The 27,709-nt window shown below is 38.5% G+C and overlaps 1 protein-coding gene across 2 annotated transcripts; it reads left to right on the top strand.

Annotated features, from left to right (window-relative positions):
* The first annotated feature begins 308 nt into the window (after positions 1 to 308).
* FGD2 (FYVE, RhoGEF and PH domain containing 2) lies at positions 309 to 27,709 on the top strand. 2 transcript variants are annotated; one of them, XM_025163247.2, is made up of 16 exons: positions 309 to 674; positions 5,522 to 5,846; positions 8,197 to 8,277; positions 9,053 to 9,201; positions 11,901 to 12,057; positions 13,395 to 13,533; positions 13,779 to 13,837; positions 13,948 to 14,094; positions 14,688 to 14,780; positions 16,167 to 16,246; positions 16,335 to 16,365; positions 17,845 to 17,937; positions 18,278 to 18,409; positions 18,682 to 18,828; positions 23,081 to 23,224; positions 24,415 to 27,709. In XM_025163247.2, exons 1-16 carry the CDS (start codon positions 607 to 609, stop codon positions 24,625 to 24,627), a joined length of 2,058 nt encoding a protein of 685 aa, XP_025019015.1. In that variant the 5' UTR covers positions 309 to 606; the 3' UTR covers positions 24,628 to 27,709. The 2 variants fall into 2 exon arrangements, with proteins under 2 accessions (XP_025019015.1, XP_025019014.1); XM_025163246.2 differs by having other exon boundaries at positions 18,275 to 18,409.

Raw genomic sequence — 27,709 nt, 5'->3', positions numbered from 1 at the left:
TGTGTTTGAAATAGTTAAATTTTCATGTGTCAGATCAATGTCTGGATTTAAGAGATAAACTGCAAAACCCTGTAAAACCTATTTAATATATATGCATGTATAATTAGTTCTGCAACATGTTTTGCCCCAAGAAAGCTCTTTTTTCTCTCTCTTCCTGTGGCATTGAGGATGACAGTTTAATGACATAACAGATCCAGATCCATGAATCAAGACAGAGCCAGTGGTAAATGAAAAGAATACTTAAATACATTATAATAATTTGGAATAATATAAATGTAATTTATAAGATATCTGATTGTGAAGTTCTGTATTTTGATCGTTTCACTCACAGCTCTGCCCTCGGTACTTCCTCATAAGTTTCCTATTTATAGTAAGTGATATTTACAAGAAGCTTTTCTTGCCTCCCAGAGAAAGAGACAATTTGCAGATTGTTCGCTTCATTATATAGTCCTATCAGTTTTCTTTTTTTTTAATGCAGCTATTTCTCGGAAAAGTTCCGTATAAGAGACCATAAAGAAATTCATGTGTTTCAAGTTGTCCCTTTTCCTAAGTGCCTAGCTAAAGAATTGCAGATCCGGTTGCAGATCGTAAAGAAGAGTAAGACTGATGGAGGAGAAACAGAGGCTTCCACAAACCTCGGTGGTCAACCTAGTGCATGTATTTGAGAACTTCAGGTAAAGGGATTTGGGGAAATATTGTAATGTCAGGGTTGAAGACCAGTTGTACAAGAAAGAGCTCAAGTAGTGGAGGACTAAAATATGGGAATTACTTATGAAATTATCATTTTGGGGAAAATGCTTTGAAATCTCTGTAAATTCTGTCTCTACTTATGAGTACTTCAACTTATAAATCTTCTCTGGAAAAGAGTTCCAATGAGCTACATTCAAAGAAGATAACCCTTTCCTGCATCTCAAGTAAGCTTTTATCTTCGCATATTAGGAAGGGTCTATCAAATCTCAGACTGCTAGAAAAATGGTAATGGAAGAGATTGTGCTTTCTTAGGGATCCTAGACCTAACTCATTTATTTATCTGTACAGTAATATTAACCAGCATAATGTATTAGCAATGACTGCAGCTTTCTAAGGTGAGCATAATATACTCATACATCCTTGTTACTGCAACTGAAATTTTCAAGAAAGACATTTCAAAAGCAGACCTATGTAGAATGAGTTACAATGATATGTGTGTGTATGCATGTGTGTGCACACATACATACAAATCAATATTGAAAGCAAATGTCTGGACAAAAGTCCCTGCAGTTTTCTTGGCAGCATTTTCAGAAGTGGCTTGCCATTGTCTTCTTCCTAGGGCTGAGAGAGAACAACTGGCCCAAAGTCACTCAGCTGTCTTTGTGCCTAAAGCAGGACTAAAATTCATTACCAGAGTATAGAGTTCAGATCACAGGAAGTAATTGTTCCATTCTGCTCTGCTCTGGTCAGATTTCATTTGGAGTACTGTGTCCAGTTCTGGACATCAAAAAGGACAGTGAAAAATTGGAACAAGTTCAGAGGAGGGCTAACAAGATGGTGAAGGTCTAGAAATCAAGTCTTGAGGTACAGTTAAAGGATCTGGGTATGTTTAGCCTACAGAAAAGACTACTGAGGAGAGATATGATAGTAGTCTTCAAATATCTGAAGGGTTGTTACACAGAAGAGGGATTTATTCTCTGTTGCCCCAGGAGACAAGACTAGAACCAATGAGTTAAAACTACAAGGATGGGGTTCAGGCTAGATGGAGCAACTTTGTATGAGATGTCAACAAGTGGAACAGGCTGCCACATGAAATGGTGGAGTCTACTTCACTGGAGGAAGAGGTTGAATGATCATCCATCAGAGGTACTCTGGTGGATCCTGCACTGAGTTGAGGGTTGGCCTAGATCATTCTAATGACCCTCCAAACTATGATTTTATGGGTACAGCAGCAGCCTCTCATTCATGCATTTTGGCAACTGCCAAACATCCAACATGACTGGATAGTGAGATCCTCTCAGTATATGTGTAAATATTTTGGATGTGAGTCTTTGAGCTTATTCTGAAATAAACTTATTAGGGTGTTTTATACAGCATTCAACATTGCTGTAACTCTTTAGCAACAATAGCCCTTTTTATATTTCTTTCATGCAAATATACAGAAGCTGGATTTTGGTCACTAGTCTTACTCTGGTATCATCAGAAGGTTTGAAAAATCACCTTCTGATTTTATATGCATGTATGCTGTTCATGCAATTGGGGACCTTGGTTGTGTGGAGGGCTTCCAGTTACTGTAAGAGTTATTTGCATCTAAAACCATTTTTGAATTTCTACCGGTGAGTAAAGTCAGAGAATTATGGCTACAGCCAATGTAGCTCCCCTCTTTGGAAAAGCAATAAGGATTAATTTCTCCTCAGTGCCTTCAAACAGTCCAAAGCCATGGAGTACAGACCTGCATAAATGTTGTTTAATAACTAGGTTAGAGTCAAGAAGTTTGCTTTTGACTTGGGCTTTTCTGCTATGAAAAAAAGTGTATTCAATGTGTTGTTGTTGTTTAGTCGTTAAGTCGTGTCCGACTCTTCGTGACCCCATGAACCATATTGCGCCAGGCCTTCCGGTCCTTCACTGCCTCCCTGAGTTTGCTCAGTTTCATGCTCATTGCTTCAGTGATGCTATCTAACCATCTCATCCTCCGCTGTCCTCTTCTCCTTTTGCCTTCAATCTTTCCCAGCATCAGGGTCTTCTCCAAAGAGATCTCTCTTCGCATTAGGTGACCAAAATATCTGAGCTTGAGCTTCATTATCGATCCTTCCAATGTATTCAATGTACTTTATCTTTTATGGTGTAGCTTCCCAATCTGTCCTAAACTTTTCTGCTGTCTTATATTAGAACATGATATTTGGACCCTCTTTTTATCACACTTGATCACTGAGACACGTTTATTTCTGAACTAACTAGAATTTGCCAAGTAATTAGCTGGATTTAGTATTTTTATTCAGATACTTTGCTGTAACTCTTTGAATATTCAGGAGAGAGAGAGAGAGAGAGAGAGGTCCAAGAGCAACTCCTGTAATGAGGTGCAGGAAGGACGGGATAGCAAACTTAATACCTTTGCTACTATCTACTGGTTGCCTGGAGTTTTGTAGACTAGATCTGGTAACCCAGGTCAAACTGGTTTTTGAAATGTTATTGTATGACTTGACAGCCCCCATTTTTATGTATCTGGTTTGGCTGTTCTGAAACCCTCTGAATAGTTCTCTGTTGATCGTGACTTGTGGTTTGCTTTTTAAAGTGAAACTTTGTTTGGTAAGAGGAAATAAATGCTGATTTTGGGGAAAGTTGAGAAAGCTTAGGGACATTATGAAGAATGTGAAACAGAAAAAGGGATGTAGTCCTTGATAGTAACACTCAGTTTGGAAAAAGAAATGCGGAAGATTCTTTGTTGTCCCAGCATTATTTTTGCATAGGCTGATTTTATCTGTAAGAGGACTAAACAGAAGATCTGATGGCTAAATGGAAAGAAAGAAAGAAAGAAAGAAAGAAAGAAAGAAAGAAAGAAAGAAAGAAAGAAAGAAAGAAAGAAAGAAAGCAGAGCTTATTTCTGAGGATCTTGCACCCCATATCTATGATCCTTTGCTATTGTAAGGTTACACTGGGAATTGGTCAGATTAATTTCTTTATGGTATGTGCATTTGTTTGTTTGTTTGTTCATATATATAGCTACATTCCTTCATTTATTCAGAAATAAGTTACATGGCATTGAGTAGAGTTTAGTCCTAAATTGGATAATGCCTCACTGAACTTGATGAGACTTAGTTTTGTGTAGAGAATATAACTTGTACTTTAAATTAAGATAAGAATTTCCTAGAATTAGAAAGCAATATTATTAACTGCAAAAATGATATAATTTCAGATACTGATATGTATGAAAATTACAAACATCAAAAGCAATATTAAAGAGGTGTTCTACATGTTACCTTCATTTAAATGACACCTGCTGCAATGCATGCCTACATTATTACCATTATTTATATCCTACCTTTCAGCATCTAACCCTACCAGCACATATCAATAATACATAACCTTGATGCCCCCACCTTGATACTCCCCGAAAGGCCCTGAAGACATGATTTTGTCAGTAGGCCTGGGGATCCCAGGTTGATACGGAGCCCATCAAGTAGTTGGTTTGAATGTATTGTTGTCACCAAGGGGGTGGGGGTGTAGTGGGTTTGTATCTGAGGTTTTATTTCTGGAGTCACCGTGAGTTGAGTGGTCATATAAATTGCTTAAATAAATAAAATAATAAATAAAATAAAATAAAATAAAATAAAATAAAATAATGGCAAATTTCCATATCATGCCCTACATATTTTGCCTTAAAGCATTATAGATCCCTCTGTAGCCTATCTCGGGGCTTAGCAATTTTTTCAAGTGTTGGGTACTCCTGCATGATGGGGGCAAAATAAAAGCAACCAATTCATTAATGGAAGCTTGCTGGGTGACTTTGGGCCAGTCACTCTCTCTTATCCCATCCTTCTTCACAAGGTTGTTGTGAGGTAAAAAGGAAGGAAGTGGTGCTATGTATGAAACCTTGAACTCCTGAGTGAAAAACTGGGTATAACCAGATTCACTGTAAACAATGTCTACATATGCTCCCATCCCATTATGGGATGTGTTATAGTATGTTAGGCAAGATTATTGAAGAGATTGAGGATGGTCCAGGGGTTGGCAGGGACAGGGACAATCAAACTGCACTGCCAAAGGTTTAATGGGAATTTTGAGAACCTGGGACGCAATCTGAACAAATAGTTTCCATGGTAAAAAGACAATGTAATTGAAAATGATTGCACCAACATCATACAATATTAGATGCAATTTACTTACTCATAACCCTCTACAGTTTCTACAAATTTCATTTTGTATGATTAAATAGACAACATTAGGCATTTATGGGTTTTCCATGCCAGCTAGGGAGATTGGAGCTATTTTCTGAATTCATATTCTACAACCAAGAACAGGCTGGATTGGGCTACTTCTTGGATCACTATGAAATGAATTGGACTATTTCTGCAGCCAGAGATCTAATCCCCAAACAGACCAGAAAGTCTTTGCACAGTTGCATTATCAAGGATTATCAACTGAGAAGAAACAACAGCCTTTTCTGCTTTGATCCCTTTTGATATCCAATGGCCAGTGGGTGAAGTTATCCATATCTTAGAGAGAGCATGTTCTGCTCATTTCTGCATATCATGCTGTTGACAAATCATAACTCTAGTGGCATTTTCAAAGTTAGTAACTCTATCCATGTTGGCCTCTATAACGTTTCCTTGTTTGTTTGTTTGTTTTTACTGATTAAATCACTCTAACTATACAGTATATCTTAATTCTGCCTTTAAATGAGTGCTATTACACTGAATATGCACATTAACTTATGTAAAGAGATACATGTTTTTGCTTTTATTTTGGGTCTGTCTTGAGTGGTTTGTATTGTATTTTGAAGAAGTGGATGGAACAGGACAAATTTCTGAAACTCTTGTTTTTCTGTGGATAGGCCCTGCTGCAGTCCTGAGAAAGAACAGATTCTTCCCCAGTCTAGGCTTCAACTAACAACTCCAAGTCCTATGGTATCTTCCATGCTACCACCTGTGACAGGTGAAAGAGCCCTGACAGACAGTAAGAAAGCTGCATTTGTACAGCCCAGCCAGGGGCACTGCAGTACAGAGCCTGTGGAACAGCAACTGCAAGGTCCTGAAATGCTCCCTGTCAAATGCCTCAGCTCTTTTCGATGCAAGATCACTGTAGGTGGCTGGAGGGCAAACCAAGACCCAGATTCTCAGCCCAACTTCATGATGCAATCCGGAAGCAGCAAGAACCAGGTAATCAGTTACCAAGGCACTATTGATATTGCATGTGGATTCTCGTACTATGGCCTGCGAACCAGGAATAGTCCACAAACGTTCTTTGGGTGGTGTGTAGAAAGGCTATGGAACAATCAGGAATTTTGATGACAGAGACCAGGACAGTTTTGACCAACATCAAATTACTGAGCTGGTTCACATTTGTAGTGGTGATGCTGATTAAGAAAAAAATGATAGCACAGCATGAGTTATGTAGGTATCCTCATTTCTAGAACAACATTCATTTATAAATGGCTCAGTGAGATCCACTAGAAATTTGAGATGTTCTGTGGAGGAAAACAACTATCATTACTACTGAATTATTACATTGGTGATACAATCCCAAAAGTCAGGCAGAGGAGACAGAAGCTTGTCTCGCTATTTAATACTATATTTGCATTAGGCAATAAAATGTGGGCTTTGTTTATTTTACCTGGTACAAAAAGGAAGAAGAGTGTAGAATTATGCAGTAGTTTGAAAGGTTATATGAGCAATGTTTTCTTAGTTTTTTCGATATAGCATATATTTTAATCATTTAGATTTGACATTTGCCTACTTCAGAATGCAGGCCTTCTGATTCTCCAGATTATGTGCTGTATATTGGAAATGCATCCAGTGCCAGACATTTTATACTCATTGTGCTCATAGCTCTACAGTTCGAAGTAGGGATAAGCAAATCTCTCAATGTCATTTTTCTGAATTTTGCAAATATGTCAAGTTTACTTTGTTGAACCCAGAAGTTTGTATTTATTTTGGTTTGTATATTTCTCCAAACATACAGATTTTTTTTTCAATGTTGCCTTATGTACATCGTGTTTTCAAATAGTTTTCTCTCCCATAATCTATTTTAAAATTATTTTAATGAATATTTATATTTTTAGTAGACTCTTCACATACGTATGCTTTTATTCCTGGACAATTACATTTCAAACTTTGGTGAGCTGTAAATTTTGAAAGGTAATTAAGTTTAGGTTTGTGTATTTGTTTCAGAAATGCTAAATTAGTGAACTTAAATCAAATTTATTCCTAATTAGCAAACTCAGCCTCATTATTGTGATAGGCGATTACTGATACAAAGCATGGTCTTTCCCATTGGGTTCACATTATTAATTAATTATTTAGTCCACTGCTGTGGTCAACAAGGATTTCCAGGAGTTAACTCATTAAATAACATGAAACTCAGAAAAGCACAGTTATACTGTATAAGCTCTGATGGCACCAACCTTCACCTCTCCAAACATTCTCTGGAAGAATCCAGTGTTAACCAGCCTCCAGAAAATTGTCAACCTGTGTGCTACGTTGGCCTCAGGGGTGAGGCTATCCCATAAAATGGGCCAGATCCAATAAATATTGTTTACAAGTCCTGATCCCACTGAACCTCTCAAAAATGGGGGACCACTAATAATCTCTCTAAAGCAAAATGTCCAGAAAGGTCACTTTTACTTCAAGAAGGCAGCATACAAGACACACAGACCTGGTCAGCATCTGGGAAATAATTAGGAATACACACAAATCACTTTCAACTGAACACTAAGGCATGTAAGGTTCTGATAGAGTACATGGAGACTCAATAAATTCAAAGTGGCAGCAAAACTTTACTGGTTAAAATATACACTTGCTGTCTCACTCATTCACACATACTCATCCTCACTTATCACGTTCTTCTCAACTAGGCTGCCAGGCACTAACTAGAGGGACAGAAGCCACCAAGTCTGGGTCCAGGACAACTCAAAGAATGGGCGGGATTCAGGACCCCTTTTATTCCTAAAAACCCTTGCTTTGTTGATTCACAAATCTGGTAGCTGTTGATGGGATGGGGGGAGGTCCATGTGCTCAGCACCTGACCTCCTTTGTCTGTCTTCTGGTGACATTTCTCCTTTGATTCCTAACAATTCCTTCTTACCTACCTTCTGAAGGGATCTTTTTGGCAAGATTCTTGGCTTTTGTCCTCTCTGCATACGTGTCTGCTCCATTTTTAGGTTATGGCAACTTCAGCCTACAGGAATCTCACATTCTCACACAGACTCATGTTCTCATAGAAGCCAAGTCATCTAGAGCTGTATAGATGCTACTTCAAGGGGATTTCTGCCCTATCTAGTATTTCACCTGGAGCTTTTCTGAACCAACAACAACTCCATCTTACTACAGTTCAATTCCAGCCTGTTCTATCCCCTCCAGACCTCAACAGCCTCCTGACACTGAATCAACTTTGATAAGTGCAGGAGATACATTATCTTGTACTAATGATACCTCACCCTGAGCCAAAAGATTTTCAATGATTATGAACCACAGGCTTCTAAGCCCATTTCTCCTTACTCTGTATTCATAGGAACCAGAGGAGAAAAAAATAGCTTTGGAGCTGCTGGAAACAGAACAAGCCTATGTTGTCCGTCTTCATCTTCTAGACCAGGTTGGTTATCAGCTGCATTTCAGCTTTCTGATGTCCACTATCAAAAAGCTGAAAATAAACTACTTACCTGATTATTACTTTACTTAATAACAATGCATGAAGATATAATAAAATTGCCTTCTGGATATTTTAATCCTGTACCACTCATTTTTTAATCCAGTCAATCTCAGGTTCCTATAGTGAGCAACCAATTGTTAATACTTGGGAAATCCTAAAATTCTCAGATGGTAAAAACAGGACCTTTCTGATATTCCACTGTCAAAGAATCTCCCAACTTTTTTCCTAATGGGACTATATAGGGAAATTATATGAAACACAGAAGTCTTACCTGCCCCTTAGCCAGTTCTGTCACTGTAGCTTATAATACTTACCTGGCTGTAGCCGAATGAGGGATAGAGGGCCATTTCTTCTGCTATGCTAAGGATTTTGAGCTTCTGATCTCTTTTATTTTGTTTCTATTCCAGATGTTCTATAATTACTATTATAGTAATTATAATTACTATAATACTATATTATAATTATAATATAATAATTATTTTAGTATTATAATTACCATAATTTAGGGAATGGTGCCCAAATTTCCTGATTTTTCTTCCAGCTTATCCTTTTTTTTCCTTTTATGTTATGCTTTTTAGCATTTAACTCGGTAGATAGATACCATCTTGATTTTATTGATCTTATAGAAATTTCTGCAGGAGCCTTTTGGGCTGAAAAGTAGGGCAAAATGCCATAACTAAAACTGTGTTTCTTTATTGGCTGGAAATGTCCTTTACAGGTGTTTTTCTCAGAGCTAATGAAAGAAGCCAAAACTACAAAGGCATTCCCGGAAGATGTAGTAAAAATGATCTTCTCTAATATCTCCTCCATTTACCAATTCCATTCCCAGTTTTTTTTGCCAGAGCTGAAAAAACGTATGGAAGACTGGTAAGTTATGAAATCAGCCTGCTTCTCTTTTTGCCCACTACTTTCCTGGAAAACTATACCAAATCTAAAAACTTGTTGAAGGCTAAACCTGGAAAAAATTCAAGTAGTCTAAGCTTGATTCACTCAGAGTTATTATCTGAAAACTTTGTCCAATCTTGAAACACATCTTTTGTACAGAGGCAGTTGCATAATGGTATATATTGACTGACTTTGTTTTTTTATTATTTTTATTTTGTTATATATAATTTTTATTAAGAATTTTGATTATAATAGTAAAATCTAATACAAACTAAACTTAAAGAAAGAAAAGAAAATAGCAACAAGGAGTAAAAAGTGCAAAAGAAAAAAGAAAAAGGAAAGTAAGAATATAATAAAGAGAAAAGAAATATGTAAAGAAGTGACTTCCCACCTTCATCACAAGTATAAACAAATTTTGTGACTCTTCACTCCCTTTAAAGTTACAAACATTTATCTCTTCTTCCCATATCCCATTTCCTATCTATAAACAAATCCATAAAACATAATTTTTTCAGTCCTGGTGTCAGCATGCATGAAGGGTTGCCAGAAGTAACAACATATCTTGTTTTAACCTTGATCAAATAAACCACCTTTATATTCCTTCCTTTTACTTCTAATACTCTTAATCTTTAGTTCATTCAAATATTGTCATAAGATTTGATTTCTCTTCATTTCTTCTTTGTCCCATCACACAGAGTTCTTCAAGGCTTTAACAAGCCTCTTTTGTAAATCCAATAGGAAAAAATTATCCAGGTCACTCTCTTGGTTTGTCATATGTATTTCCCTTTTAAATTTAAAATCTCAGCCAGTTTCTTTTGTAGGTCCAGTGAAGCATTCTTCTCTAGTCATTCTCTTTGCCTGTCAGCTGTAAATCCACTTTCGATACCATCTCTATCTTGTCAGATAAAATTTGTTCTACATCTTTCATGTCTTCAATAACATCTTTTGGGCATAGTCTATCCATAGAGCAGACATTGTTATCAACATTGTTGATATTGTGAGTACTATTTTCTGATTCCATTCTTCAAAAGTCTCCTTCAGTATTTTTATTGTTTTAACATTTTGCATCATTTTACAGGCTTGCAAATTTTTCCTCTACCTAAAAACTTTAGTCCCTCTAGTGTCCAGTTTTTGAAACCAGGAAATTGCTTATCTTTGTTATGTCTTGTAAAACCAAAACAGAATCTACTTTCCATGGGAAGCTGTTTGTTCTTTATAATTAATTCCAAAATCTTATCATAAAAGTTTCAATATTCCAATTTTATCTGGACCCTTAGTCCACTTATAACTTATAACTATAAGATCAAAATCTTATTTAGCTTTTTGCTGTTTATTTCAGATTCTTTAAATTCTTAAGCTTATGATTAAAATTTTCTTTAGTTCAGGATTGAAGGCAGACTTACCCAGCATTTTCAAACTTGTCATTCCAAAGGTCTCTAATAGCTTAGAGGTAGTTAATGAGCAATTTCCAAAAGTGATTAGAAAGTGAGGTTTGTGAACTTAGTTCCTTTAAAAGGCTCTGCCATGGTTGCGAGCAAGATGGCTAATCCTGTCATCTCCTGGTGCTCAAACCCACAGAAAACTGCTATCCTGCAGTCTCCTCGCAAGGAGCAGCTGTCCAAAGCACATGTGGGTGATCTCCCCTCCTCTCCTTATCTGGAGAAGTTCCAAGGAACCAGTCTACTCACTGGTTCCTTGGTTTTTGTCGTGGTCGTCAGCTCCGCTTTCGCAGAGCCGTCTTCAGTTCGCCCTACCTCCCCTGGATGTCCAACTAACTGACTTTATGTTGCTTCCACAGTGGGCTGAGAAAAGGATGACACTTTGACAAATAGCATTTTTAGAACATTGACATAAATGTTGTTATATAATTGCGGATTTATTTATTTATTTAATGATTTATTCCATCAGTTTGCATTCTTAAGAAAGTTCTTCCATAAAAATAACATCCATAACAATGAATTCGCTTCTTATAAACACTGCTGCAATGTAATGCAATTGATTGATTGATTATGTGCCATCAAGTCGGGGTCAATCCTTAGTGACCATATAGATTTTCTCCAGGATGGAATTAATAGGCAAGTGTTTTTAGTATTTACCGTGGCACTTTGTAGATTTTACTGATTTATATTACGCTCCTACCCTTACCTATTTATCTTGGTATGATTTTCCTTTGAACACCCTTCAAAGGAAATAGTATCTCTGTAAGATTCCATTCTTAACTGAGCAAGTTTTTGTCTGTTTTCAGAGATGTATCTGCAATCTTCAAACTCTGTTACAAACTCTGAAAAGTGAAATACTATAGTGGGTAGTATAAAATGTTTTAAATGAAAGGGAAAAGCCAACATTGATCATTTATTGCCAGTTTGCCTGTTTGAAATAGATTCTATCTGAATGTGTTTTGTACTGGTCTATGACTGTAATAAAACTGATTGATATCTGAATATGTTTTTGAAGCTTACTATGGTCATTGTTTGCAGAAGATGTTAAGAGACAGTATTGTTTTCTGGGATGTATTCTTAACAATATAGACAATTGCTTATTAAAATGTGGGTTATATCCAGGTATGACTCATGAGACCAGTGATAGAGGCAGCTGGATATTTCTCCAGACTTCCTAGTCTATTTTAGCCTTTTTTGCAGAGATACGAACACAGACTTGTTCTCTTGCAATTCTTGCGACAGGGATTCCAATCCCAGAATTGGGGATATCATCCAGAAAGTGGCTCCTTTCCTGAAGATGTATAGTGAATATGTGAAGAACTTTGACAAGGCAATACAGCTGATCACTGTGTGGTCAGAAAAAGCCTTGCCATTCCAGGAACTCATCTCAAACATTCAGGTGAATGGTTTCAGAGCTTATTACACAATTAGTTTTTTTAAATTCAGATTGACTTTAATTGGTAGGTAACCCAAAATTTGGTTAGGTATGTATCTAGGATTGTGTGTGTGTGTGTATCTTATCTGAATTTCTGGATCTATTGCTTTGTGTATTAAAGACTTATGATTTCCCCCCACCATTTCATAGAGGAAGGCTTAAATAGGTAGGCTTAGAATTGCTATACTTTGTAGCCCTTTTCTATGCTCCCTAATGCAGGATAGGAATACATAGAAAAATGAAGAAAAATCCATTTCTTTTGACTTTTCCATGTCCAAGATCTACTAAGGTAATTGGGAAAGGGCCTTCTGTCTAGATTATTTAATCTTTTAGGAAGATAATAAGTATTTTTTCTTTTTTTCTTCCATGGAATTAGTCTTAGGAAGGAAACTTCTGTTGGCATTAAGAGTAGTTTTCTAACTTATTCTGCGTGTGCATGAACGATGTACAGGGTCAGAGTGTATAGAAAATGTTAACCCTTTTCCACTCAGTAGGATTCTCCCAGAAATTCCCTTCATATAAATTAAACTTCAGAACAGTTTAATTCGAAATAGTTTTTTACTGGCACCAATTCATTGTTTTTTTGTAAGTGTAATTGTTGCATTGTATGCATGTATATGTGGGAGAATTACTGTTTACAAGGAGGAATGACTAAGCCTTCCTTCGCTTTTCAGTTGTGTTCTCCCAAAAAAAACAATCTCCTGGCTGACAAATGTACCAAATGGAAGCTTTTTTCCTAAGTCTACTTGCCTTGGTGGTGATAGGCTCAAAGAAGTAGATAGTTAATTTTTCTTCCCCAGCTACAATTGCCCTTGAAAATAGATGGAAGGTAGGCCCAGGACTATAGGAAATAAATTTAGGGTCAACTTTGAGAAATGTTCTACCTCTATGAGCCTCCTCATAGGCATGAAAAGTACTTTGGAGTGGAGTAGTGGAGTGGTAGCTTCCACCTAGACTGGAACTGTTTGGCCCTTGACTTTCTTATTGGGAAAGGTGAGGATCAAATGAAGCTTGTTTCAGGAGCTACTTTCCCACTCATCAAAGGGGGCAAGGCTTTAGGATGGAGATAGGGCCTTAGCAGAAATCTCTAGTCAAGATAGGAAGGCCCAATGGCAGGTAGGCTGAAAATTCCCAATTCCTATATTACATCATCAGTCCTTGGTAGACTGGGGCCTTGAGTTACAATGTGATAAGCTGAGACACTACATATATATAGCTGTTTGTATATGCAGGCATACTAATGAAATCTTCATTGCCTTTGCTTTGCTTTCTTTTTCTGTCATTGTTATGATCCTGGACAGAAACGGGAAGTGTCTGCTAATTTAAACTTGCAGCATCACATGCTGGAACCAATACAGAGAATCCCCAGATATGAACTTCTCCTGAAGGATTATATTCAAAAGCTACCTTTGGAATCACCAGACAGGGAGGATGCACAGAGTAAGAGTTTTACTTTTGTCCCTTCTTTTAGGCTGGGAGCAAAAAAACATTGAGAGAAAATTGATCAACCTCTCCTTTAGAAGTGATGCCTTCTGGCCTCCTAATTGAATGATTTTAGATTTTCATGTACTGGTGCTCCTTCTAATGTGCCATTCTTTGTCACAATTGCTATAGTGTCTGTGAAACATTGGTCATGAAGTAATTGTGTAAAAGAGTTGTAAGAATATTAATATTTCTCCTTGTAGAAGCTTTGGGGATGATTTTTACAGCAGCCAAACATTCTAATGCTGCCATCGCTGAAATGGTGAGTGCCCAACTGATTGATCATCTCATTCTCCTCCACTATGGGCAGATATCTTTGTAGCTGAGCTACTGTTTTCCATCTTGCAAATCTTTATTCCATTGCCTCTACAGGAACGATTCCAGAACCTATGGGAAGTATATCATAGGCTAGGCCTTGAAGATGACATTGTTGATCCTTCTAATGAGTTTATTAAAGAAGGACCTATTCAGAAAATCTCTTTCCGGTTCAACAGTACCTCAGAGAGATACCTGTTCCTGGTGAGATATTTATTAGGTTGTAAAGTGATGGAGCAGGAAGATGGCATCAAGTTGCTGATGGGGACATCTCCTCTGACCCTCAAATAATTTGGAATGGGGCAATATTAAGAAAAGAAGAATGGACAAGTGAAGGCATAAAGGGATGCGTTGGCTAGGTTCACTGGTGATAAATATTTTGTTTTCTATTTTTGTTCATATATTGAGGTGTGCAGAGATAGCCCAAAGAAAGATTGCAAAGGCAGTTATGTAAATATCAGCTTAGCCCAGAAAGACAGGAAGGGGTAAGGAAGAAACTCAAGATCACCCCACCTTGATTCTCTTGTGTATAAGAGGGTGGAGAGAGAAACCCTATCAGGCTTTCAAGATTCTGCTATTATACCTTGCAACAATAGAGTTTCAGTAGTCCTTGTGGAGTCTGTTTCCTGACCTGGCCTATGCTGAAGGGCTGACATGAGGTCTGTATTTCTCAGAGAGGAAGGGATTATGTTTTTATTCAAAATATCTATTATTAGCAGTTTCTTTTGGCTTTGTCCAGCTTTCTTCACACACAGTGTGTATTTGTGGTTTTTCTTTTTTCTTTTTGCAACCTTCAGTTTAATAACCTGCTATTATACTGTGTACCAAAAGTAATTCAAGTGGGTGCTGAATTTCAAGTACGCCACCGGATTGATGTCAATGGCATGAAGGTCAGAAAATTTCATTGTCTATTCATTTATTTATTCAAATTGGTTTGGAAAAGAGCCCCACTGAGTTTCATGGAAGTTCATTCTGAGTAAGTGTGGATAGAGTTGCAACTAGGCAGAACAATTCAAAAAGGGCAAGGGAGAGAGAGTCCCCAAAACAAGTAAACTGCTTGGTAAGGCTATGAAGGTTTTTGAAGATAAAATCTGCTTTAGATCAGGAGTTTTCAAACTTTTCAGACTGCAGAACCTGTTAGTTTAAAAGTATTTCCTGGAGCCTCTGATCAAGAGGCAAAACTCTAGTGATAGAAATTTTCGTGTTATGGCTATGCTTGAGTGAATTTTTTCTTAGTCTCTCATGGAACCCCATCAAGTTGTCATGGAGAACACAGTTTGAAAAGTCCTACTTTAGAGAATGCAGGGATGTTAGCCTAGCACCTCTCTGCAAATCCTTAAAGCAGCGGAGCCTTTTCCTTAGGATCACTCAGCTACCCTATACCTTTTTGCAGTGTGATCCCTGGAAAAGATGTTCTCCTGCTGTAATGGTATGTGGGAATGACCTTGGGAGACAGGAGGAAGAGACATAGACTAGACAACAGTCAAATAAGAGGCAGCTGAACGGGGGTATGGCAGAGATATCAGAAAGGACCGTCCCTGATTTCTGGGACTGTAAGGGTGAGTGGGGAGAGATGTACTTTCAGACTTGCAAGTTTAATCTTACAATATCGTTAGAGCTAGTACTTCTGAGTGTGCTTCTTGTCTGGATTCCCTCACAAGGCTGACAGCAATCTTGCAAGTCTCAAAGTACATCTCTTCCCCCTGACCTTTACAATGCAAGAAACCAGGGACGGTTCTTTCTGAGACATTTGCCGTGCCCCCATTCCTTATATGAACTAGCTGCCTCTTATCTGACCGTTGTCTAGTCTGTGGCACTTCCTCTTGTCCCCCAAGGTAATTCCCACATACCATTACACCTGCTGAATCCTATGCCCTGGTGGGCTTGCTCCAGCAAGAAGAAAAGGAAAGTAAGAAAAGCATTTCTTTCTTATTCCATTTGTTCCAAAAGTTAAGGCTATAAACAAAAAAAACATAATATGTAATATCAGTAACAGAGAATTAGAAAAACTTAAACACATCCATGCTTCAAAGGAGAAGGCAGGGAGGTAGATTAAAGACATTCTGATTATCTGAAAGTTGAGACAGTTCTGTGCCCAGCCCATTTAGCTTTGGACCAGAAGAAAATAATTTTCCAAACTTCAAGCCAAGGGAAGTTATATATCTGTCCAAAGCACAGTGAGCATAATTCCACAGTTAAAATTGTACCTGTCTGAATGAGCCCTCTGAAGAAAGTTAATATTTACTCTAACTTCAGTGCTCTTTTTCTTCTTTTAGGTTCGAGAACTAAACGATGCACAGTTTCCTCATGCTTTCCTTGTGTCAGGGAAGCAGCGAACTTTAGAACTGCAAGCTAGGTAATTAAGCAAGATATGTAGTCTTTCGTGATTCTAGCAAAGGAACATAAACTCTGCCTCTCCAATAGTGACATCTCTTTCTCTGCAGGTCCCAGGAGGAGATGAATGCCTGGATTAAGGTAGCCATTGCTGCAGTTTGCTTTTTTTAAGCTTGGGGAACATCCTGGTCAGTGAGGAAGTCAAAATGCCCCCAATAGGTGTAATGCACTGTGAGAATAACCTTGAGAGACAGGAGGAACAGCTGCAGCCTAGTCAATGGCTGATAAGAGAAATCTGAGTCCAAAGCACAAATGGGGAGGGAGAAAGCATCTCAGAATTGACCCTCCCTAGTTCTCTGGAAAGTAAAGGCAGGGGAGGGGGGAAGTGCTTTCAGACTTGCAAGATTCTGTTACTGTAACCTTACAATAAGGGTAGTAGTATAAAGTACTCATGGTTTTGGTTTCCTGTCTGGACTGCCTTGAAGGGCTGACAATAGGCTAGTTGCTTCTCAGTCTCCTGAGCAGCTGTATCACCTGGAAATGCCCATTCTTTAATGGCATTTCTCTTTCAGAGCCCTTTTTGCCACCTGTGGAAATAGCTTTGTATCCATGTAGCTGAGTCACTTTCTGTTACCAATTCTTTTTATTTACTCCACACATTTCAGCTTAGATCAGGGTCAAGGATTTGAGGGATCCCTTTGGACTTCTCTGTACTTAAACCTTCCTCTAGCTTCCTTCCACCAACCATTTATGGTGCAGATCACATTGTTGCTCTTTGTACTGTCTATTTTTAACCTAACTGGTTTTATTAATAGAAAAGTATGGCAGTGCTTTTGGCAAAGGTTTGCAGCATTGTTTTTTTTTTTCTTCTTAAGCCAACAGGAGATTGGAGTTTGGAGGCTAGGTTGCTCTTAAGAGATAAAATCTCCTTTAAGGAAGGCTTGACAGTGACTTCATGGACATCTTCATGGAAGAAAACTACATATCATTGTAGTTTTCCTACTAGCAATGCAGAAATGGCCTATTATTGACCTTTTCGGGGGTTTTTTTTAATTCCCCAGCTGTGGTATTTTTGGGGGGGATCTCTCATCCAAGTCCTAACCAAGCCCATCCCTACTTAACTTTTCAAGATCAGATAAGGTCAGTTAGATGCTACCACTTAGCTGTGCTTTAAGAGGAGACCTCACAATTAATCCATTATAATTCAGTATAGCACAGAACTTACACTAAGAACTTACATTTCTTATTTTGACAACTAGATTAAGATCTTTGGGAACCCACATGGAGACCTTTAGTGGCTCAAATACATGTATGTGATAGGGGCAGCCCCATGCACTTAAAGGGAAGTTAATTTCACTCGTATATAAAATGGGTGATAAAACAGGTGAGAGCAGGAAGATCTACAAGGAAAGTAAGCCAAAGCTGGGTGAGGATTTAGAACTTTTCCCTTTATTCTTAAAATCCTCCCTGTGTACACCCATGTACAAATACACCCATGCTTCATCTTTGATTAGGGCAGTCTTGGGTTAAACAGACAGGGTTGCTACTTACACTTGTAAATTGAACCTAAGCTGCTTTTCAAAATCCTTCTTTTCAAAATGTTTTCTTCCTCCCTCCCAGGCCTTCCAGTCTGCCATCAACAAGAAAGAAAAGAGGAGCGAAACCTTCAAGGCCGCAAGCCAAGGGCAAGAAGCCGAGACTCAAGATTTCAGTGTAAATCTCCAGATACACGGCTATTGTGATTCTATCTCATTGGCACTTTAGAGCTACTGATATTCATTTCCTCTTTTAATACCATGAGCTCATTTTCCAAAGATCATAACTATGCTAACTGACAAAGAACTTGAAGGTCTCTGATAAAGGGAGGAGAAGGGCGAGATGTGCAGAAAATGCATCTAATAAAGTTTTGTCCATATGCTGCACCTGTCAGGAGTAGATAGCAGTTTCACATTTACTCTGGCCATGCTACTTTTGAACTGAGGCTGTTAACCTCTGGGTGGCCAGAGGTTCACCGAAAGAGATGCTTGATTCAGACTCTCTTTTCTTTCAGCAGTGCCAGTCACAGGAGCTGGGCAAGCGGGCTCCTCAGTGGGTAAGAGATAAGCTGGTCACCATGTGCATGCGCTGCAAAGAGCCATTCAATGCTATCACACGCAGAAGGCATCACTGCCGAGCTTGTGGCTATGTGAGTGAGCTTGTTTGTTCTCCACCCCCAATTATTTTCGGGTAGATCCATCAAGGCATCAATTACCAGATAGGTCCTTGCTGATCTGAAGAGCTAGTACTGAGAATAGGTCATAAGGGTGATTATGGTTAGTCCACATCTGGGTAGCGGGGAGACTGGACAAACCCCTCTAACCACCCTTCAGCTTTGACCCAGATCTTTTTTAAAGGGGGCCAGATTTTCCTCACCAAATTTAACACTCTCCAAATCTGTGGTTTTTCTCCTGGAGGCAGGTGGTATGCGCCCGGTGTTCTGAATACAAGGCTGAATTGCAATATGACAAGAATGGACCCAAACGTGTCTGTGTGGAGTGTTACGTCTTCCTAACAGGGAATTTGCTGCCCAGCGAGCAGCAGGGGAAGCCCAGAGGCATCTTGGAGGTGAGGGAAAAGCAGAGTTGGAAGATCTGCATCTTCTTTTCCTCAGGCTTGTTTCGTGGTCTGTTGATAACTTGGCCACTGGATTCCTGGGTGGGAAATTTGTTACCGCAGTTAGTTCACTTTTGTCATTTTCAACTACTTACCTAGCAAACACTTCCCATCAACATTATCTACATAGATGCATGTTTCCATACCCATCGTGCTCTTTCCTTTCAGGTAAGCACCATCATGCAGCATAGAAGGAAGTTAAAGATAGACGGACCAAAGAAATTAAAGGCCTGAGATACGGGAGGGGGGGGGGGAGGAAACATAGCAAAAGCTACTTTACACCAAGAGCGTTCAGTCTAAGTTTCCATACCTTTCTATCCTTTCAATCATCTTGGCTTCCATCAGGTCCGTACCCTGCCTTTTGTTTATATTATTTATCATTGTATATTTATTCATTTTTATGGTTTATATTTTCTTTATATTGCCTTTTGTTCTTTAAACATCTCACTTATCTGCAGGTGGCACATTTTTCATGGTATTTTGGTGAAAAATTTGCCGGTCGGCTTATCTGTGGATGGGCCTATCTGTGAGTATAGATGGGTACTTTAAAAAAGCATTACCATGTATACTTGAGGATAAGCCCATCCATGGTTAAGCTGAACCGAATTTTTGGGGTGTATTTTGGAACCTAAAATTCTTGGCTTATCCGCAAATATATATGGTATTTCTTTCATGCTTGTCACTCCTTGTATTCAGTCTATCACTACTACTACTACCTTTTTACCACCATTTGTATGTCTTATTTCTCCATTTTCCCATTTGTAGTGAACATTCCACCAAGGTAGACAAATATACTTGCTCTATTTTTCACCATTTATAGTGAAAATGATGTATAGATCATTTGCAATTGTTTACCCCATTTTCCTTGGCATACTCAATCACTTTAGTCTTCAAAAGATTAATTTTCAAATCCATACTCCTTGTTGCATCATCCAGTCTATCTAATATTTGCTACAAATCATTTCAGCTCTCAGCTAACAATATGGCATTGTGTGCCTACAAAAATACATACACATCATGCTTGTACCAAAACACCTTTAATGTCACCATAAACATTCATTGTGCATTTATCCATGAATACATTAAGCAACAAAAGAGACATCACACATTCTTGTCTTCCCCTCTGTTCAGTGTTGAACATTTATTATGCATTCCATTTATTCTCATTCTTTATTTCTATCATATGCCACTGTGATTACAGTCAACCAAACTTCAGCTTGATAGTTGCACAAAACGTTATATAATACAAACATATTGCTTTCTCTATAACAAATATGGAATAAACTTGGTTTCTCACACTCATACATTTCTCAGTGACCTGCTGAAGAGCAAGAATCTGTTCTGTACACCTCTTGCCAGGTATAAAACCACACTCCAGTTCTCAAGTTTTGTTCATAGTCTTTTACTGTAATCTTTCAATCAGAATTATCTTCCCAGGCACACCTAACAACCCCCCCCCCATAGTTTTTGCATTCACACTTGCTACTTTTCCCTTTGTATAGGGGAACAATAATGGCATTCCTCCAATGATCAGAAATAGATTCAGTCTATCCACATGTTAAACAAGTCACACAGCCACACCATAAAAAAAAACCCACCTGTATTTTAACATTTTAAGTAAATAATTTTTTCCAGTGGCACTATCTACATCTTGTTGTTGTTGTTGTTCAGTCGTTAAGTCATGTCCGACTCTTCGTGACCCCATGAACCCTATCGCACCAGGCCTTCCTGTCCTTCACTGCCTCCCTGAGTTTGCTCAGTTTCATGCTCATTGCTTCAGTGATGCTATCTAACCATCTCATCCTCTGCCGTTCTCTTTTCCCTTTGCCTTCAATCTTTCCCAATCTGCATCTACAGACTTATAATTTTTCTATGTGATCTCAGTATTTATGATTTCTTTTTCAGTTTTTTCTCAAACGGTAACATTTATAACATTCTTTTCAATTCCACTCTTCAACATATCCCTATCGTTCCCATGTCCATGTCTAAAATTCTGTTTCCAGCACTGTCTCACTTCAGTTTCATCCAAAATCACTTCATCACTGTTAATTGCTGCAGACTTCTTATTTAGCTCTTTTTACCACTTTCAGAACAATTTTTTATTTCCATCAAAATTGCTCTGCATTTTCTTTGCCTCTTTTAATCTAATGGTTTTGTGCTCTCTTTGTGCTCTCTTTAACAATATTCTTTCCAACTATTGTTTCTCTATATACACATTATATTATTATCTTTCATCTTCGTTTCTTGCAGCACTAATACTTTTATATGCATTTTTCCTCATTCATGGACTTTTTCACTTTCCACTCACGTCAAGCATCCTTTTTCATAATTTTCATTAGCATATTCTACAGAATTCCTTGGCACTCAGTAACATACATTTTATTCTGTACCAAGTAGTTTCCATATCTTCTTTTTCCACATTCACTTTCCATTCACTTTCCATTATTTCTATTGAGAAATTAATCCATTCTCTAAATACTTTTTCAAGAAGATTCATCTTCTTTCATCATCACCATTTACTAGAGCATAACATACAGCTATCACCAACCTATGAATTCCAACTTCCATGTGCACCCACAACAACCTAAACAACACCAATTCATATTTTCTGACATACATTTTAGCTCTTTCATGTACAGGTAGTCCTGAGTTAATGATGGCAGTTGGGACCACAAATTCTGTCACTAAGCAACACGGTCATAAAGCATAATGTCACGTGATTGTGCCACTTAGCAATGGTAGTTCTGACACTTCCAGGTGCCAACATTAAGTGAATCCAGCACCTTGAAGTTCTGGCTGTTGCAGCGTTCCTGCAGTCATGTGATTGCAATCCAGACACTTGACACCTGGCTTGCAATTATGACCTTGCAGTGTCCTGCGGTCATGTGATCACCATTTGCAACCTCCTGCCAGCTTCCGCATTGACTTTGTCTGTTGGAAGCCAGCAGTGAAGGCCACAAATGGTGATGACATAACTGAGAGGCACTGTAATGTCATAATTGCAAGCCAGGCACCAAGCACCCGGATTGCAATTATGTGACTGTGGGGATGCTGCAACAGCTGGAACTTCAAGGATCAGTTGTAAGTACCACTCATTCAGTGCCATCGTAAGCCTGAATGGTCACTGAAGGAGTGGTTGCTAACTGAGGACCACCTGTAATATATCTATTTTTTTTCTTTGATTTCATTCATTAATTCAATGTAAAGGTCTGCTGGCTTCACTCAGCCTTCTGATTTCTGGAATGGCAAGGCCATTATGAAGTTGCATCATCAATGCATCATCAAGGACCAATGGAAAGCCTGGATGGGCTGGAAATTTGGGATGACTGACATTTCCTGTTTGGGATTTGCTATGTTCCTCAGTCTGATCTGGCAAATATACTTCATTTCTAGAAAGTCTATAAGATTCCTTCTAATTCCATCATTTGTGAATCCTGGCAAAACAGTAGGTGGTGGAAGAGGTTTAACACCCATCACAAACTTGAGGGGCAATTCTGTCTATAGAAGGTAGTTCAGGAATATGCCAAGCTACTTACTGGACTAAGGAAAGATACAGTGGAACCTCGGTTTACGAACTTAATTCATTCCGTGACTCTGGTCGCAACCTGAATTAGTCGCGACCCGAAGCAAATTTCCCCATAAGGTTCAATGTAATTACCGTTAATCCATTCTGGCGTGGAGGACAGGGAGGCGGCTATTGCTTGGAGGGAGAGTCCCCCTCCCTACGACCACGTGTCAGGAGTGGAAAATGGCCGTGGATCACGTGTCAGGGGCGGAAAAATGGCCGCAGATCACGTGTCAGGGGCGGAAAAATGGCCGCAGATCACGTGTCAGGGGCGGAAAAATGGCCGCGGACCACGTGTCACGGGTGGGAAAATGGCCGCGGACTGGGTCATGGGAGGGAAAATGGCCGTGGATCCTGTTTGTAACCCGAGGCGGAGTTCGCGAACCGAAGCAAAATTTTGCGGCCAGAGCTGGTCGTCACCCGAAAAGTTCGTGAACAGAAGCGTTCGTAACCCGAGGTTCCACTGTACTTAGTTATCAATGCTGATGATTTTTAAAATCTTTTAGAAACATTCATGGAGATTTAAGCCCACAGAGGATTTTAACTATGACAGCTGAATGTAATCTCCTTGTTCAGAGGACAAAAACCTTTTGGGTAGGAGTTATTAATAATGATGTCATCCATTTGTTTAATTGGCAGAAAGAATCTGCAGAAATATCAGGACAGAGTCTGATGTGCAGTTTTCTGCAGCTGATGGATAAGAATGGAAAGGGAAGCATGCGTGGCTGGTTTGTGATCCCACGAGATGATCCACTGGTGTTGTATATTTATGCTGCACCTCAGGTGGGTTTTAGCATAGAGTTTATTATGATGGAAATTAATAAGGCGTACAGATGAGCTTTTTCCCATCTTCTAAAACCCTGACTTTTGATCATTAATTATCTCATAATGCCAAGCTCGTGTTTAAAAGAGCATAGAAATTAGTGACCGGAAAAGTTCTCCATTCCAAACTAGATGTAAGATGTAGTTATGAATATTTTTCAACTTCTCTTCAACTTCTCCCCTCCTCCATCATTTTCACCAGCATCATCTCAGAAAATGTATTTGATGGACCAATATGCTCAGGGTGATGCATATATCACTTTTTTCACCGTTCCCCCCCATAACAATAATCCTGTGAAGTAGGTTGGACTTGAAAAATGGTGACTGGTTCGAAGTTACTCCATGGGCTTCCATGGCTAAGGGTAGACTTGAGCCTGGGTCTCACAAACTTAGATGTTATTTAATTCTCCTTTCAGAAGCTTTTTTGTTCAAGCTTAATCCTTCTCAGTGATTTTCCATTTCTGGAGGGAAATCTGTGCAATTCTTTTTCAGCCCACCCCAACCTGATGCCTTCACATCTGTGAGATTTTAATATATAGAATCCCTAATGTGCAAGGCCAAAATATTTGGATGTCACCAGAGCAGGGAAGGTTGAATTTCTTTACTCCACTGAGGAGAAAAGCCATAGGGGGTAGAGAGTCCAGCTGAGCCATGTGTTGTGATTTGAGGTAAGCCAGGATGTAATTGATGAGAAACCAAGGTAGAAATCAGAAATAAGAATATAACAGAGGCAGGATGCACAAGATCCCAGCACAAACATGAAGACTTTCTATAATTCTGCTCTGCCAAGGAATTAAATATATAGTTCTGCTAGCCAAATATACTTCAGAGAGAACTGAACTTTCCAATTCTAGCTTTGGGAGCTCCTGATCTTGAATAGAAAAATTGAGCAGAGAGGAATGAAGTAAGCAATTATTTTACTTAACTTTTCACTACTTAAGAAATAGCAGCCTCTTGAGGCTGCTTTTGGCAAAACAAAATAAACCAGGTTGAAAAGGGGGGAAAAAACCAGACAGCTATGGACAAAACTAGTTTGGGATTTTAGTAGTACAGAATCATAGCAGTCTGATGATCACTTTCTTGAGATATGAAATTAGTTTCGGGACATTTGAAAAGAACTGTGTTTGGACCCTTCCATTCTCCCCATGCAGGATGTCAAGGCCTATACCTCCATCCCCCTGCTAGGCTACCATGTCAAGGAACCATATCAGAACAATTCTCGCCACATCTTCCAGTTGGTACAGTCCAAACAGATCTATACACTGGTTGCTGAAACTGAAGAATTGAAGCAGCGGTGGATGAAAGCCATTGAACAGTCAGCCAGGGGAGAAGAGGAAGAAGATTCATTTGACGAACTGGAATAATTCAAGCTCCTTTTCAGGCTGTTACGTACTCTGAACTGCCATTGTAATAAGCACTGAGTCCTTGTTCTAAAGGCAGTCATATTTTTCAGTTATTACTTTTCAACAGTTTCAAATCATAGCATTTTTTCCTTGATATCTTTCCTTGAGATATCCAGTGAATTATTCAAGTCATAGTAAATTGTTGATTTGTCATTTAAATTTGCAAACTTTTATTGATAAGTTCTCCTGCTCATATGCATATTACATGCATGTACAAATAATGCTTCCTGTTTGTGCATAGATCCTCTCTGATCCACAGCCAAGTCAGCAAAATTATTCTCTGATCAGAGATTCTGACACTGAAGAATCCCAAAGTGCTTCCTTCCATCTATAAAAGAAAGGTGAATGGGATCTTTGTTCCAATTCCATCTAAAGAATATAACCCGGCACATGGTCAACCTATCTTTTGGGCCCAAGGAGAAATCTGTACATGAGATGCTTATTTAGATTACTTTTAAAACATTTAGATATGTTCATGGAGGTTAGAACTACATTTGATCTTTTGCTATAACAGCTAAATTAAATCTCCATGTTCAGGAAAAGAATATAGGGAAAATAGCAGATGATACCTTTTTCCATCAGGCTTTTTTGGTAAGTTTCTGAAGATATCAAAATGATCATGACTGGAACTGAATGCTGGCTCAAATTGGCCATGTGTACACCAGGAAATGGCCTGAAGGTATACTATGAGGTTCTGTTGGTAAGATTGAACTTGCTGAATGTTCCAAACCAGAAATAAGGTTGGGCCATCTGAATTTATTTCAACAACTACATGGTAATAACTGCAGATTGCTTAGCCTACTTTCTGGCACTTCTAAGTACATATTTATTTTAATATTCTTTAGCTGATTATTTTCTTTACTTTCAATCCCTTTCCTTTTCAGGTCAGTAAACTTCTGTTTATTTCTTCATGCCACAGTCTTACTGGACTTATAATTATGTTGATGGAAGTAGCCACCTAGAATGGCCTTCAAAGTACATTTATTTGTACTGTATATTTTATTGTCAATTGTTCAGAATTAAGATAAAAATGTTTATCTGATGAACTGTTAAAATATAGAAAGCGAAATTTATCTGGGGATAAATACAGTTAAAAGTAGTAATTGTTGAAACTGTTTCCCTTTGCTAATTCCATCTATCTTCCACCTTTTCTCAAGGGTCCGACTGACAAGATTCCCCCTTGCCCAGTTGCTATTTCCTGGTTCCTTCAATTCCCTTCTCCTTCTAACATTCCAGAATATTGTCCATGGTCACTAATATACTTGAGGATGTCTTGCTTGACCCCTCCCAAGAAGCCTGCCCCACTTGAATGTTCTGTTTTTAGAAAATCTCCTTAATGAAAAAAAAGGCACTGGAATACTGCAAAGGAAAGCACAAACTTCCAACATCTTTTTTTTTTTTTTTAATACAAGAATGATTTTGTGATCTATAAGCTTTTTCAGAAGACAACATGGTGGCATGGGCGCAGCTCAGTGCTTTATTTGGAAGCATGCCTAATTACCCAGAGAAAAAGATAAGCAGGTTGGCACTGCCAGGGAGCATCCTGGGAGGAAGTTAAATAGCAGGGAACATTCTGTTCTCTCAATGCTTTCTAACTTGTTACCTTCCCCTATTGTAGCCTGTCCCATCTGGCAAATCTTGTGAGAACACCCAGGACATGTTCTCAGAATTCCAAAATTTCTCCCATCTCCAACATGTTGGAATCCTCTACTCTAAAACAATTTCCTCCTCTAAACTCAACCCTTAAACATATCTTATTATATCAGCATTTATTATCCATGTCTATCAGTAGATGATGCTATAAGTAGCCTTACCCAGTCTGGTGTCTCCAAATAGGTTGGATTACTGCTCCCCAAATTTCAAGGTAAGGAATACTGATTGGGAAATCTGGATGTGTATTCCAACACTCTCAGTGGATGCTACAGCAGCATAAACAACAGAAAAGCTTGCAAGCTAGTTACTGTGCATGGCCAGGTAATTTAATAAGAAATGCTGAAATTCCTTTGTGAACTTTTAGAATTATAGCACACATCAATCCACATGATTCAGGCGTTTATAAGGTACCATATAAGGTTATCTGTCTTGTTCAAGAAGTACTGTAAGTAGAAAATGACGTTGTCATCATATAATTGCCCTGTAGTGATTTTTCTGTCTTTCTTGATGCTACCAATAAATAAATAAATCTGACTTTTTGAAACAAATGGAACTGTTGCAAAACTTCACAAATATGTGTCTTTTATCGCTACTTTTTTCCAGGAGAGGTGGCTTTGGCATGAGAAATCAACCATTTGCCATATCTCAACTATTGCTTTTCTAATTAGCATCATTTTATGTCTGACCTTTTCCCCTCTAATTGGTATTATATATAATATTATTTGAAGGCTTTTCCCCAAAATTAGAACCTATATACACTACCTGAAAGACCACAGGGGTGGCACCTGGCTGACCTTCTCTGGGTTTGTAAGCTAAACAGGATTGAGCTTCATTACCGCTTGGACAGAAGACTCCAGGTCATGCCAGAACTGCAGGCTACGCTAAGAAATTAAAGAAAAAAATCTTGGAAGAAGGCAATGGCACGCTGCTACAGTCAAGACATCTGTGAAGTCATTGGAATCAAGCTTGACTTGAAGGAGACTCTGTGTTTACTTAAATCAAAGAAGAAGGACAGTACCTGGAGCTGTCTATCTGGAAAGAACCCCCGGTTTTGGCACTTTTAACAATGCTGATGTTACCATAATCTGATGCAAGCTGAAATGATCACCAGATCACCAGATCATCTAAATGTTAAAGCTTCTGGGAGAGAAAAATGATGCTGACTATGTACTCTATGCATTAAAAGGGCATGCTTTTAGCAATTGCATATAATCTTTTTTGTGACTTTCTGACCTTAATAAACCAATATATGTTCATGCTCCCTCTGAAATTATAACTCATTTTACTTTTTCGTCTCTAAAATAGCTTTTGCACACTATTTTAACGCATAATCTGTGATTCATCATTTATAGTTGCAAAAATATGACTTTTGTTTAAGAGCCAAGAAGAA

Source organism: Python bivittatus, unplaced genomic scaffold (assembly GCF_059951505.1).
Source record: "Python bivittatus isolate LINGU-HERP-01145 unplaced genomic scaffold, Pbiv_v1 ctg000700_np1212, whole genome shotgun sequence".
NCBI classification, from domain to species: Eukaryota; Metazoa; Chordata; class Lepidosauria; order Squamata; family Pythonidae; genus Python; species Python bivittatus.
The sequence above is the reverse complement of the archived record's forward strand: the minus strand, read 5'-3'. Positions and strand labels throughout refer to the sequence as shown.

Excerpts from the sequence above, each read along its gene's own strand:
- FGD2 (XM_025163246.2), top strand. The coding sequence starts at position 607 with ATGGAGGAGAAACAGAGGCTTCCACAAACCTCGGTGGTCAACCTAGTG. Across the intron at positions 675-5,521 it reads CATGTATTTGAGAACTTCAG|GCCCTGCTGCAGTCCTGAGA; the intron begins GTAAAGGGATTT and ends TTCTGTGGATAG. Across the intron at positions 14,781-16,166 it reads TTGATGTCAATGGCATGAAG|GTTCGAGAACTAAACGATGC; the intron begins GTCAGAAAATTT and ends TTCTTCTTTTAG.